Raw genomic sequence first — 14,629 nt, forward strand, 5'->3', positions numbered from 1 at the left:
GTTTACGTTTACTTCTTCTCTCTCTCTCTCTCTCTCTCTCTCTCTCTCTCTCTCTCTCTCTCTCTCTCTCTCTCTCTGTGTGCATGCAATGTGTGTGTAAATTGGCTGTGTCTGTAAGTATCTGAACGACAGCAGGTGGGTGAGTGTACATGTATGACAACAATGTACATCTCAGTACAGACCACAAAAGGTCAGACACCAGAAATGGGGTCCCAGGAACTGGCAGAGAGCCAGCAGAACTCGGCTGTTGGCAGGGTGCCAGTGGGAGACGATGAACACAATTAGTTAAACAAGAAGTTCACAAAACTCTTTAATAGACTATTGTCTCCCAGAAGTTTGAAGTTTCTTGTAACAGTTCTGATTGTTCCTAACGCTGTTTTCCCGTGCCACAGCTAACGTTCTGTCACCGGGAGATGCAGCTCGCCACCAGCAGACCGTGCTGAAACGGGAGAACGCACCACTCCGCGCCCGCAAGACCATCATCCGAGCTTACCAAGGGTATGTGGAGGATTTACTTTTGATATAATAGAAATCTACAAAAAAGCTACAAGCAATTACAAAACTAGAAAGTTAACGTAAGTAACATTTGCAAAGCAAATGCATAATGTTCACCTCCACATATGGTCTGCTCTGTTAATTCGTACATTTATATATATGGCCAGACAGGAGTATAAATCCCCCTACTATAAAATTGTAACCCGACACCAGTTACCGTGGTGAGAGACGTCAACAAATCAGGTCATTGGCCAGGTCAGAGGTCAGTGTTTGAGGAAGAAGAAGAGGAAATGTAAAAACAATATGTTTCCTTCGGTAAACATACAAATTACAATGTTATAAATCTACATTGAGCAATGATCAAGATTTTTATCAATGAAAGATTACATCTTCTCCACAGACCTGAAGAACGCAATGGAGCGAGCAACCGACCATCCAAGAGGATCGGGGAGGGTTTGAAGGTGGACACCCTCAAGGAGAAGAAGTACACCTCCAACCCCGTGCTGAAGAAGTTCAACGCTTTCAAGCGCTACATCCAGAACTACCGCCTGCACATCTTCTGGCTCACCCTCTACACACTGGTCACCATCGGCATCTTTGCTGAGAGGGCGTACTGTGAGTCATGATGGCGTTTTCTATAATAGTGAAGTTTGATGCTTTTGTTAAACACGGGCAAAAAAGTGCCTCACCTTGAATTTTCAGTTGTTCTTCCATCAAACATCTTCAGAAAATGATGTTGATTCAGTTACTCTGAGCAAGAGCGTAGACAGACCGCTAGAATTCAATGAAGAGCGTAAGAGCGTATTAGCATATTTGCCATTTTAAATCTATGTAAGGCGTTGTAGCCATTTGGAATTTATCATAAAGCGTAATTGAGTGGTTTCCTGAATTCAGCGTAATACCTACCCGGCTCTCAAAATTTAGCGTAGAGCGTTGTCGGGACTCCCCCCCCCCATGCAGCCTCCCCTGTATAGTAGTAGAGAGGATTTTAACATTTCAAACTTCCGCCTCAGACTACTCTGTAGAGCGTGAACACGCCGGACTTCGGCGCATCGCGGGCTACGGCGTGACGGTGACCCGCGGCGCTGCCAGCGGCATGATGTGGGCGTACTCCATCATCCTGGTCACCATGTGCCGCAACACCATCACCCACATGCGCGAGACCTTCCTGCACCTCTACATCCCCTTCGACTCCGCCATCGCCCTGCACAAGATCATCGCCATGACGGCCCTGTTCTTCACAGGTCAGAAATTCATTTATTTATGAAAATTTACCATTGGATCTCTAAAGATGGATCAGATGCAGCATCCAATTGTGTTTCTCAACCTCAAAGAAAGATGGTGTATGCTATCTGAAACTGCTAAATCTGACTCATTCTGAAAGTAATATGCAATATTCTGCCAAGATGTCTAACTAGTGCTGTGTACCGGTTCACTGGACCGTTTCTGGACTTGTAAAAATGTTTAGGTTCAAGTCCAAAAAAAACTGAACTGAACCTAAACCTCTGGACTTGAATCCAGACCTGAACCTAAATGTGGGTCTAGGTACACAGCACTATACAGTCTAACCTTCATTCATTGATGGATTATGATTCTGTTGTACTTACAGTCATGCACTGCATCGGTCATGCCATCAACTTCTACCACATCGCCACCCAGACCGCTGACGATCTCACCTGCCTCTTCAGGGACTACTTCCACTAGTCAGTTTTGTTTCCTTTGCAAACTTTTGATTATGTTGAGTTGATTATATGGATGACATCCTCTGGGTACCCCAAAACTTATGCGAGCGTGCAAATAAAAAAAAGTTTTGCAAAAAAAAAAGTTGTTTTCATTATGAAATCTACATGGTCATGAAGGTTGAACAAATGACACAGAGTATGGAATGGCAAATAATCTACTCTTCAAATTCATGTTTTTCGTCTTTTACGTTTGATTTTGGCATTCTATGACTTTGGTATCATTTTCCAATATTTTTTTTCCAACTTACAGTATATATCTGCTCAATAACTGTTTTGTACCATTTACAGTATGGTTTCATCCGAAAATTCACGCGCACGCGGATGTCATCCATATACATGTAATCAAATCAACATGGCCTTATCAGAGTATTACTAATAGCTTTAAATTTGTCAAATGCACTCAGTAAAATCAAAATTTATTGCACAACAATTGTAACAGGTATACATGATTTATTGGTACATGTAGATCTCTTTGCAATTCTTTGTAATGAAAGTGGGAAATGAATTCTGAAGTGATTCAAAGTAAATGCATTTGATTTTTTTTGCAGCTCCAACGAGCTTCCCAAGTTCCACTACTGGTGTTTTGCAACAACAACTGGTGAGGCTATAAATTCTATAATTGTTTATTATATCATATCATATATCATATCCTATCATTTGATTGCAGTTTAAAACTGTGAGTGTTTAAAGCAGAATACTGTAATTCACTTTATGTTCACGATAGTAAAAGTTCACAGTCTCAGAAAAATGGACATGTTTACAGAACTATATATTCACGGCAGGAAAAAGAGAGTCCAGGAATTATTTGTTAACTGTAATGATCACGGTACAGAAGTGACAGTGAAAACAGTGAACATAACAGTACAGCAAAAAAATCAGGAATTACAGTAACACCACATTTTTTCTGTCAAAGCCTTCATAGAGTGATCATCAGTTACTTAGTTCTTAGATACAAAGTGAAGTGTACATGTACATGTACATGTACATACAAATTATAATGGGAGAAGCCTAAATACCTTGATTTTCACATTTTCATTAAAAAGTAAATGAAGATTCAATTTCAAGTTTTCCTCCCTACCCTATTTAATATGTTTTGATTATGTCCTCTTGCTAAATTTTACTTGAATGATTAAAATTAATCAATGCTTCAAAATATCAGAGATTGAAATAAATTTGCAAATTCAAACATACTTATTCTATTCATTTTTGAGTAATATTTAGTTTTTTGCTTTCAGTGGTTTTCCCACTTATCTAATACTGGCACCACAGTACTATTATAGTAAACTTGTCATACCCCAAACATTTCCATCTGTAAATAAGCATCTTGTACTTGCTGTAACTTTTTTAGATGTTGTTTTGCTTTTTTAAATATAGGCAGGAAGCTTATAGCAAACAGGTAATGAACAAAATTTATTGTATCACCCAGGCATGACCGGAATACTGCTTGTGCTGGTCATCGCTGTCATGTACGTGTTTGCGACGCAGTACGCCCGGCGTTACGTGTTCAAGGCCTTCTGGTTCACCCACAACCTGTACCCAATCATGTACATCCTCACAGTGCTGCATGGGTCTGGAAATCTTGTGCAGGTATACTATCGTGAAAGATCATCTGTGTTTGGTAGTTACATGTTTCAAGTTAAAACTTTTGGTCCAACACAAAAAGTTCTCTCACCGAGAGCTTTCGACCAGTCACTCTGGTCTTCCTTAGTAGACTGACCAAGTCATGTGGCTTCTTTGAAGTGTGACGTCAACACTGGGTCAAAGGTATCTGGTGGACAATGTTGGCCCCCATCACGGTGAAGTGAAGGGTCGAAAGCTCTAGGTGAGAGAACTTTTTGTGTTGGACCGAACGTTTTAACTTTTTAAAGTTAAAGTGTCGGTCTCTATGTTATGTGGCCAGAGTTTTGCCCAAACAACATTGCAAGGTTGCAATTTTGTATATACATGTACCAATGGGTTAAGGTCTGGACTTACAAGTCCGAAACTAGAACCTAAACCTCTGGACTTGAATCCAGACCTGAACCTAAATGTGGGTTTAAGTACACAGCATGTACTAGAAAGCCCATGAAGTTTGTTGTATTTACAGGAACCGTTCTTCTACTACTTCTTCCTGGGTCCATGTATTCTCTTCACCCTGGACAAACTGGTGTCCATCAGTCGCAAGAAGGTGGAGATTCCTGTAGTCAAGGTGGAGCACCTCCCATCCAGTAAGTACAGCAAACACACGGTCAACATTTAGTTGCCTTTTTTGTAACTGCAGGTGGTTCTCTGAGTGATTGGGCGCTGCTTTTTTAGAAAGGCCTTGGGTACGTTATCACATACAAAAAATGAAGGGGCATCACAGTTTTGCACACAATTCTTTTAAAATTAAATGGTAAAAATTTTCATGTGATTGTAATCTATTTCCACTTTTCAAGGTATTTGTGCAACTATCTGACATTTCTGACATCTTGAATGTGCTAAAACAGGCCACACGAGGTGCACTCATTTTATGGCACCACCATAAAATTGAGTGTAAACAAACATGGCAAACATAGCTGTTGTCTTTCCATCTGTTAAACACACTTGTAAAGTGTAATATTTTGTCACCAGCACTTCCTGAATGGCACTTATTTTTGCAATGTTTTTGCACAGTTGATTTAAACAAGGAGTTTTTAAATTTGTATCCTCCTTGATTCAAATTACTAAATTGACAAATTGTATAGAAATGACCAGAAAATTGATTTGTATCGTCCTAAATGTTTCATACTGCAGCTTTGATAACTTTCATATGCAAGGCAAATGTAGGAAAACATTGTACACTTCTCCCAAAAATCATACCACAGCATTTCATGCACCTACATGTATAGTTGATGTATCCTTTCTCTTCATCACCAGATGTGACAATGCTGAAGTTCAAGCGTCCCACCAACTTTGACTACAAGTCCGGACAGTGGGTGCGTATCGCCTCGGCCGCCCTGGGGAATAACGAGTACCACCCCTTCACACTGACGTCCGCGCCGCACGAGGACACGCTCAGCCTCCACATCCGCTCCGTCGGACCCTGGACCAACAACCTCAGGAAGACGTACGACCCCACCAAGCTGCAGCCAGATTTCGGCTATCCCAAGGTACTGGGCTGCAATGAATATAGAATACAACACAGTGTATTCCGTATCGATCAGTACCGACTCGCGGGAGGGCCGGGACTAAGGGCGATGCGGAATACTCCGTTTTGTATTTTATTTATGTCATACCCACCCAAGAAAACGCATCTTTCAATGCAAAATGAGCCAAAATTTTGTGTCCCTAAACCCAAAAACGCCACAACTTCAGTTCCAACATATGAATTCTTGTGTTCAAATTTTCGAAAGCAGTGCACGCTGTTAGGGCGAAATGCGCTGCGATGTCATGGCGATTGCTTGACGTACAGTTGTACAAAAAAATGTATAGAATGGAGAACATCAGCATCTGTATCGTTCCTCAGGTGTTTGTTGACGGTCCCTATGGAGAGGGTCACCAGGACTGGTACAAGTACCCGGTGGCCGTGCTGATCGGCGGCGGGATCGGAGTCACGCCATTCGCCGCCATCCTGAAGGACATTGTGCAGAAGTCTGGACAGGGAGCCAAGTTCAACTGCAAGAAGGTAATTGGACAAAGAAACACCAGTCCTTCAAGTTGGAATTACATACCGTCATACTCTTTACCGTACATGCACTTCACTTTATTTATTTTACGAGTAATTACAACTCAGGCCATTTCAGCCTGCTTTTCAGGTAATCCTGGATAAACATGACATTTGTACATAAAAAGTACACACAGCAAATACACAGTACAGAAACAATTAATAAAAAATATAACATCCAGAACATCAACTAGATCAAGTTCTATTCCTAATGATCTTCTAGACTTGGTACTGCTTCATTCATCCAGTGATTAATGTGCATTTACATAATCACTGTCACTCTCTCTCTACATTTTCTAGTTTACATAATCTGTTTCAAAATGCATATAGCTGGGATACAACTGCCCTTCAATGTAACACACTAAGTAGTCTAGTTTCACAGGCAGCCAGAGCAACAGCAGGTTATAGTTATACAACGTCATGTATTACACTAAACTACCTGTCACACATACACGTACATGATCTTTGGACATCTACCTGCATGCAGTATTGTTTGAAGCTATCTACAAGCTACTATCTACTGTGTACTTGTTGGCAATGAGTGCCACTCTACGATCGTAGTTCTAGGAAAAAAGTTTCAAGTTTCAAAGTTTTGCAAGAGTTTCAAGAGTTTCTGACGCATTGTGATGAACCATGATAGGTGTACTTCCTGTGGGTGACTCGGACCCAGAAGCAGTTTGAATGGCTGACTGACATCATCCGGGAGGTGGAGGAGAAGGACAAGAACGACCTGGTCAGCGTGCACATCTTCATCACACAGTTCTACCAGAAGTTTGACCTCAGGACAACCATGCTGGTACGGACACATGTTTCTTTATACATGTACATGTACATACAACTAACAGTAGTGTAGAACATCTTCATCACACAGTTCTACCAGAAGTTCGACCTCAGGACTACCATGCTGGTACGACCACACATGTTTCTATATACAATCATATAGAATACAACACGGGGTAGTTCGTATCGCCCGAGGTACCAGCCCAACCGCACGTCGGATCGCTCGAAGGCCGAGGGTGATGCGGAATACACTGTGTTGTACTTTATTCATGTCATACCCACCCAAGAAAATGCCTTTCAATACGAAATGAGCGAAAATTTGGTGTCCCTAAACCAAAAAAATGCAGCAACATCAATTCCAACGTCCGAATTTCGTATTCGAATTTTCAAAAGCGGTGCACATACACTGTGTTGTATTTCATTTATGTCATAACCACCCAAGAAAACGCCTTTCAATGCGAAATGAGCGAAAATTTGATGTCCCTAAACCCAAAAAATGCAACAACATCAATTCCAAAGTCCCAATTTTGTATTCAAATTTTTGAAAGTGGTGCACATATCGAACGTAATCGCGGCCCAGGTATGACATAAACGTACATACAAGTCTGCTTGGTCAGTTGAACTGTAACAGTAGTGTAGATCAGGAAAGAAAATAGCCACCAAAACTCATCACGACTTCCAAATGTTTACTCAGACAAAAAAAAAACTCTTAGACTATGAACCTGTTAACCTCCGGAAACCTAGTAGTACCTATTACAGAAAAATGGGACTGATTCCAAAAATGAAGTTATTAAAAAGTTAAATCGAATGAATGTTTGTAACGGTGAATGTTTTTCTTGCTTTTTACCAGTACATCTGTGAGCGCCACTTCCAGCGAATCTCCGGGCGGAGTCTGTTCACCGGCCTGAACTCCATCACCCACTTCGGCCGCCCCAACTTCGAGTCCTTCTTCGACACCCTCCAAGACGAGCACCCTGAGGTTAGTCCGATTCATAAATATAGAATATACCTTGTTGTGTTTTATTTATGCCATACCCACCGAGAAAACAGACATTTCAATGCGAAATGTGCCAAAATTTGGTGTATCTAAACAAAAAGTGCAACATCCAACATCTGAATTCGTTGTTCAAAATTTTGTGCGCACGAAACACGTCCAAATTATTCTATGGAACATTTGGAATCCCATGTGATAACAAAAGTGAACCCGGACTGTACTGCTAGTTATCACATGGACTGGAACACCGAATGTTATCGCAGCCCAGGTGTGACATTATGTGTTTGACTCAGTCTTCTGGCCAGCGTCTGTCTTTCTGTCACTTGACAAAATGTTGCTGCTCATGACAGACAAAAATTTTCCCCATCCCTCATCTTTGATGGACAAAAATTGGATTTCAAAGTTGAAGATACGGAAAGAGACGTCATCAACCAAAGCTTAGTCTTTTATTTAACAAAGGGCCCTATTAAAGTGGCATATACTGTATACTATTACTGTTACAGTTAACAAAGGAAATTCATATTGTACAGGTATGTACTATCATGAATTCTCAGTAGAGACATTACCTCAAACACAATAAGTCAAAACTCCCATAAACATTTCAATAAAAGGTTACTGTTTCACTCATTCTCCAGGTGAACACGTTCGGAGTGTTCAGCTGTGGCCCACCTCCCATGACCTACACTGCAGACAAGGCCTGCTCCGAGATGAACAAATTCGACGGAGCGTCCTTCATCCACCACTTCGAGAACTTCTAAAAAGTTTCTTAAAGTGTTAGTACAACATATACATGTTGTAAGATGAAGTTGTTAGAATAAGAATGAATGTACATGTAGTGTGTCCATTCTTTTTTAAAGTAAAGGTAAACTTCCACTATAAGAATTTTAAAACCAAAGGCAGCAATGACTTAAGAACATACGTTTATGTATTCCTGCCCAATCATTTATCGACCACTTCAAAGTATTGTTGAAGTGAGAATTAATTAATTAATTAAGTACGTTAAATCTTTTTTAAAGATAGGATAAAATTTTACCCTCTGTAAAATATTCAACAACTTGAAGGTAAGTAATAGAATCATATTATCAAATTTGAGGTGTTCAACAATAATGGTGTTGGTAAGATGAGTTTATAAGATGTGATGATTTGGGCTTCTTATGACAATTTAAGCATTATAAAAATAATTGATATGTGTTGTGTATATATTTGTCATTAATGAATTTCATAGCTTATTAGCCGAGATGCATTTTTATGAGACACATACTTTTGTTACTTTTGTATGAGGGACTTTGTGGAAAATTGTGCCAGTAATCTTGACAAAGCTTATGGTGCACGACAGAGTGATAGATCATGAAAGTTCATCTGTGTCGGTAGTAATCATTATACAGTAGTAAACGTTGAACTTTATTCCAACACAAAGTTACACAGAGATCAAATTTTCAATGATCACTGTCACCTTCATTAGCATACTAAGTAATGAATGGCCAGTCACTTCAAAACGTAATCGGACCCACGAGAGTTACGGTTACAGACACATGACATTATTTACAAGAGACTTTTAATTACTGATTCGTAAGCAGTTGATCAAAAGTGCCCCTGGCATAAAGTTCAACATTTTACTAAGAATGATAGATGTTAACATCAGTTGGACAGACAGGAATCTATTGGATAGACAAACAGGAATATATTAGATGTTAACTACTTTTAATGGTTCGTGTTGATACAAAAATGCTTGTAAACTGTTGCAAAATGTACTGCTTTAATGTTTTTAATTTTTTTCTCATTCATTGTTGCTACAATGTATACTGTGCTTGCAAGGTATAATATAAGGGACAAACCATTAATGAAGGGGGGTTGAATAGTTGAAGATGTTTATAAACCTAATCTGAGATTTGAAATGGCTGCAGACAATCATATTAACAGCAGTGTTAACAGTTAGATGCTACAAGAAAAACATGGGTGATGTCACAATTATATCCTGAAAATCAAAGAAATCTATCAAACCCATCATGACTTTTACATATAGCTGCCAAGACATAGCCTCTATAGTCTTGGCTAGCCTCTACCAGGCTTCAGGAGGCGGCTGGAAAGAGTAAAAATCGGCCAAGTTGAGACTGAGATAGTCAGGGGAATTGGTCTGCAGGAGAGAACAGTTTGCCGAACACCCGGGTGCTATCTCACTATTTGGCGAATTCTACTCTTGCCAGCCGCCTACCGAAGCCTGGTAGAGGCTAGCCAAGACACAAACACTGAAAACACCTCCTCCCTTCTCCTTCCCAAAGGTGTAAATCATTAATTTTGATAACTTTTAGGGAATTACATCAACATTTATCAACATAATAACGAACATAAACACAACCCAGCAAAATAGAAACTTATTTTTTGGGTCCCCCCTACAATCATTCGTGGTCTGTTCCTAAATGCTATGTGGGTCATTTTTTATACATTTATTCAAGACATTTGAGGTATTGAAGAAGATATAACTGCTTGGCAATCCATGATCATGGAATGTTTGGTCAGTCTTAGTACTTAATACATGTATGTAGTTAGGTTGTGCAACTTAGTGCCTAGTAAGTTCTTTTTAAATTAGCTATAAGGATACAAGATGTAACGATATTGAATTTCATCTTGTCAAAGAGCTGTAGTTTTGTGTAGTTTATTGGCAAAGTAGTTTTTTTTCTGTTTTACGTGGCCAGCGGTCAATGATAGTACTTAAATGATAAGTTTGAAAGTTTCTCAGTGTCACGATTTTTACGCAAAGAACTTGGTGAAAGCAGAACTTGTACCAAAAAAGACCAAAAAAAGCTCTATGTTTTTACCGATTTACATGTACACTGAATGTATATGCTTGCCAGCTTTGAGTCAGCAGCATGTAAACATACATTTTATGAATAAAGTTTTTATCTTACCAAATCTTGAGTTTTCCCTGTAGTTCTTATATGAAATATAAATACTGTCAATGTTAATGCTTACTAAATAAATATGAATATAAATGAGTATAAATAATATAAAATATACTGTCAATGTTAATGCTTACTAATATGAATACATATTAAAATGCTACCTAATATAGATATACATGTATATTGAAAGAGCAAGATGAAATGTAAATACTGTTAATGTTAATGCTTACTGCTATCTACATGTACCTATTATAATTTAAAGAGCAATGTAACAAAGACACAAGAATTCGGGAACCTCGGGCCTCCATGACATATTTAGGTTTTGTGTGATGGTGACTGCCCTCTTCTCATTCACCATGGTACATGTAGCACGAGTCTTTCTTTATTGTGCAAAATTAGAGAAGAATAGAATAGTCTTTACGGCCAGGTAGGACTCCTGGTGTCCAGTTTAGACCGCTCCTCATTGCTTCTCTGTTCATATGACGGTCAGGCCACACCAATTTAATTTGTTGGTTCTCGGATTCGCCTCTTCGTTTTTTTCTGATTTGCAAAAAAAAAAAAAAATTAGATTCTGGTCCTGAATCAACTGAAAAAAGCTCATATTTTGCCCCCAACAGTTGAGGAAAGTCCTTTTCTTCCTAGTTGTTACAGTTTTCCCATCTATCATTGCAGTGGTTTGATTAAAAGTTCAAAATTCAATGTTTAAATTTTAACCCAGCCTTTTGTGTTGACTTCATGGCTCATTCCGTAGCATTTAAGCCTATAATGGGATGCCTAGACCTATTTTTTTTTCGCCCTGTCGCTTCATATTTTTTCTGAAAAAATCCGAGAACCAACAAATTAAATTGGTGTGGCCTCATGTTGAGTTTTAGTGGATGGTCTAAAGACCTGTGGTTGTACATGAGGTAGCCCAACAACGCAGGTAGCTGCTCTACTCTTCAAAGGTCCACGAATGTTGATGCCCTTCTACGTCGTCATGACAACGCGATATCGTCTCGTGATTGGCCAAGTGGCTCGTTACGTCAGCGTTCTGGAACGTCACTCCATAACCGTTTGTCATACTTCGATGTGTCGTCCTCTCGACTCTTGTTATCAACATTGGCAGATCAACAAACAAACAAACAACAACAAACGTTGTTACGACAAACAGTGTGCTGACGACATCGCTGAGATACAGGCATGCCTACCGACCAGGGGAGAGAGGACGTCTTGCGTCTGGGGACGGAAGTCGTACGACCAGTCACAACCTACCACGAGCACTTCGAGGCAGAGTTTCAAAGATCGGGCACAAAACCTCCACCCGTACCGGTAAGGGCGCCTCACGATCACCGTACGATATCGTTGCACGATCGCAAACTGAAGGCATTCTTGATCATATAGTCGTACAAGCGTCGTGAGAAATTCAGTTGTCTTGCTATGTTTCAACCAGCATAGAGGTGTTTTGGGAGGGAGAACCTTCATAAATCTTGCCAAAAAAATTAAAATATAACTTTTAAATAATAGAATGAAGCTATGGCAAAGGGAAAACCTTAACTTCAAATCTGTTCCAAATAGTGTCTCATGGGGTTATGAGTTTCAAAATTTTTCGGCTTAATATGCGCGATGTTCACCACAAAAGCTGCTCTTCTCTACCTGACGTCGTACAGAATTTCTATGTATAATGCCATTCATATTAGTAAAAAAATACGTTAACGCTTAGTCATGCTGATTGATGTGAATTGGTAATGAAAATTAGCCCATTGGGACCAAACAGTAAAAGCATTTTATTGTTATGATTCTCATAATTGTTATCGTCATCGATATCACCATTAACAGAAAAGAAATTTGCACTTTATGCCAGCGTTATAAAACAAAGCTTTGAGCTATAGCTACTCCACGGCACAACGTCATATGATACTATAAAAATTGAACCCATAGACTGGATACAGTTGCATTTTAGCATGTTTTTGTGTGCATCCTTCCATTGAAATGTCATTTGATGGACAACAAGACAAAGAACTCCTGTTGTAAAATCCTGATTAGTCTTTCATCTTGTTGATCCGAGTAAGACAGCGCGAATTGTGTCGGTAGTGTCCCGATAGACACAAGTCACCTTCAGACGTACCTGTTAGTCTCCAACGTTAGGCCACACCAATTTAATTTGTTGTTTCTCGGATTTTTTTTCTTAAAAAAATATGAAGCGACAGGGCGAATTAAAAAAACAGGCCAAGGCACTGAAGTGAACATACCAGGCTGGTTTTTGATAAAACAAAGTTGCATTGTTACATTGAAAAACTTTAACAAATAGGTAGAAAAGGACTTTCTTCAACCGTTGGGGCCAAAATATGTCTTTCATTGAGCATTTTGCAGTTGATTTAGAAAAAAAAATGGGGGGGGGGGGCAAATCGGAAAAAAATGTACAGGGTGAATCCGAGAAACAACAAATTAATTTGGAGTGGCCTTTATAATAATAACAGCACCTGGACGTTCGATTAGTGCCTTGAAATAATGCTTGCATTTAGAATATCTTAAATGCGCAAATGGACAAAAGATAATCGCCAACTAAAAGGGTTTGGTAACAACCAGGCTAAATTAGAAAATAAATTAAAGTACGTGATACAATCTCCTCGGTTGTTCCAATAAATATAGGAAAACCTCAAATACTTCTGTGAAGTGAATTAATGTCTTGATTTCTTGTACAGTACGCAGAAGGGCCCATGGAGCTGAAAAAGGACACCACCATGTTCCACAGTCATTACGTGCATTACGGAAGGGAGGTGTGTTTACGTGTGTGTGTGTGTGTGTTTGTGTTAACATGTGTGTGTGTGTGTTAACGTGTGTGTGTGTGTGTGTTAACGTGCGTGTGTGTGTTTAGGTGTGTGTGTTTACGTGTGTGTGTGTGTGTTTACGCGTGTGTGTGTGTGTGTTTACGTGTGTGTGTGTTTGTGTTAACATGTGTGTGTGTGTTAACCCTCAACAGTACACCTTCCCGGACTGATTAATCTGTACACCTGGGGTCCGCGCGGACCCCAGAGCAGTTTTTTGCTAATTTTTAGAAATTATCAACATGCTACCAGCTCAATTGTTTTGCAAACTGATGTGGGAACCTCTGTGTCCACATTACATACAAAAATCATACATTTTGAACTTTTTCTATTTTTTGGTGAAGAAAAGAAGGCAAGAAGAAATACCAGATTTTTAAACCCATTTCAGACTGAAGGGGCTTTTGAGGCCCAACTTTGATCTCAGATAGCGGCTAAACGGCTTGCGCTAGAAGTATCAAATTTGGAGACCTTTCCTAAAATGTCTCTGGAAAAAAGTTCATATTTGTTTTGTACTAGTAAGTTGATGTTTTTTGTGTTGCCATGGCAACGGGTAGTTTTTTTGAAAATAGAAGTAATTTTGGTTTAAACTTAAAAATTTTTATATAAAATATTTAAGTTTTATATAAAATTACACTTCTTTTCCAACATAAATAACATCTTACATAATTAAATATAAGTTAAATCATTCAATATGCATAGAATATGCTAACTTGATGACGTCATTGGTCAAAATCCAATATGGCGGACTATATTATTAGCCCTGACGTCATATGACGTCATAATTACACCAAAGTTATTAAAATTTAATTCTATTACTACACCATTCTCTGAAAACTTGGTAGACATACGATGAATGCATAAAAATATATAAAAACGGAAATAAGGTAATGTATAAGAACGCCAGTGTATCCATTATGATCGAAAGCCGGCTGGGGTCCGCGCGGACCCCAAAAGAAAATCAGATATAATTTTTTTATAAATGGCAAAAACGGAGTTTTCTGCACTGTATTGAGAGACAACTTTGTGGGTGACAATTACCTAAAATTTCAGAAAAAAATCTTTAGAAACAAAAAAGATATTACAGAATATATAGTGCTGGGGTCCGCGCGGACCCCAGGTGTACTGTTTAGGGTTAAACTTGCACTGTATTCCGTAAAATTGCACTGTACACTCTGGCACCCCTGAGCAATGGGGGGGGGGTGTAACGTGTAACAGTACTCTTTCAAAGCAAGATTGTGACGGGTTAAGGT

At 39.2% G+C, this 14,629-nt stretch overlaps 2 protein-coding genes across 2 annotated transcripts in view; both read left to right on the forward strand.

Moving 5' to 3' along the window:
- LOC109478520 (dual oxidase 2-like) overlaps nucleotides 1-9,956 on the forward strand; it is a 41,748-nt gene extending 31,792 nt beyond the window's left edge. The window contains exons 24-35 of the mRNA XM_019780123.1: nucleotides 393-498; nucleotides 896-1,110; nucleotides 1,509-1,739; nucleotides 2,105-2,198; nucleotides 2,786-2,835; nucleotides 3,664-3,824; nucleotides 4,324-4,444; nucleotides 5,115-5,347; nucleotides 5,704-5,862; nucleotides 6,542-6,697; nucleotides 7,532-7,660; nucleotides 8,311-9,956. Of these exons, the coding sequence (XP_019635682.1) occupies nucleotides 393-498; nucleotides 896-1,110; nucleotides 1,509-1,739; nucleotides 2,105-2,198; nucleotides 2,786-2,835; nucleotides 3,664-3,824; nucleotides 4,324-4,444; nucleotides 5,115-5,347; nucleotides 5,704-5,862; nucleotides 6,542-6,697; nucleotides 7,532-7,660; nucleotides 8,311-8,433 (1,778 nt within the window). The 3' untranslated portion in view covers nucleotides 8,434-9,956. The remainder of the gene's footprint in view (nucleotides 1-392; nucleotides 499-895; nucleotides 1,111-1,508; nucleotides 1,740-2,104; nucleotides 2,199-2,785; nucleotides 2,836-3,663; nucleotides 3,825-4,323; nucleotides 4,445-5,114; nucleotides 5,348-5,703; nucleotides 5,863-6,541; nucleotides 6,698-7,531; nucleotides 7,661-8,310) is intronic.
- Nucleotides 9,957-11,625: 1,669 nt separating this feature from the next.
- The window catches only part of LOC109478470, a 7,703-nt gene continuing 4,699 nt past the window's right edge, over nucleotides 11,626-14,629 (forward strand). Inside the window, exons 1-2 of the mRNA XM_019780006.1 lie at nucleotides 11,626-11,883; nucleotides 13,257-13,331. Of these exons, the coding sequence (XP_019635565.1) occupies nucleotides 11,755-11,883; nucleotides 13,257-13,331 (204 nt within the window). The 5' untranslated portion in view covers nucleotides 11,626-11,754. The remainder of the gene's footprint in view (nucleotides 11,884-13,256; nucleotides 13,332-14,629) is intronic.

Source organism: Branchiostoma belcheri, unplaced genomic scaffold, assembly GCF_001625305.1.
Source record: "Branchiostoma belcheri isolate BF01 breed outbred unplaced genomic scaffold, Haploidv18h27 scaffold44, whole genome shotgun sequence".
Classification (NCBI taxonomy): Eukaryota; Metazoa; Chordata; class Leptocardii; order Amphioxiformes; family Branchiostomatidae; genus Branchiostoma; species Branchiostoma belcheri.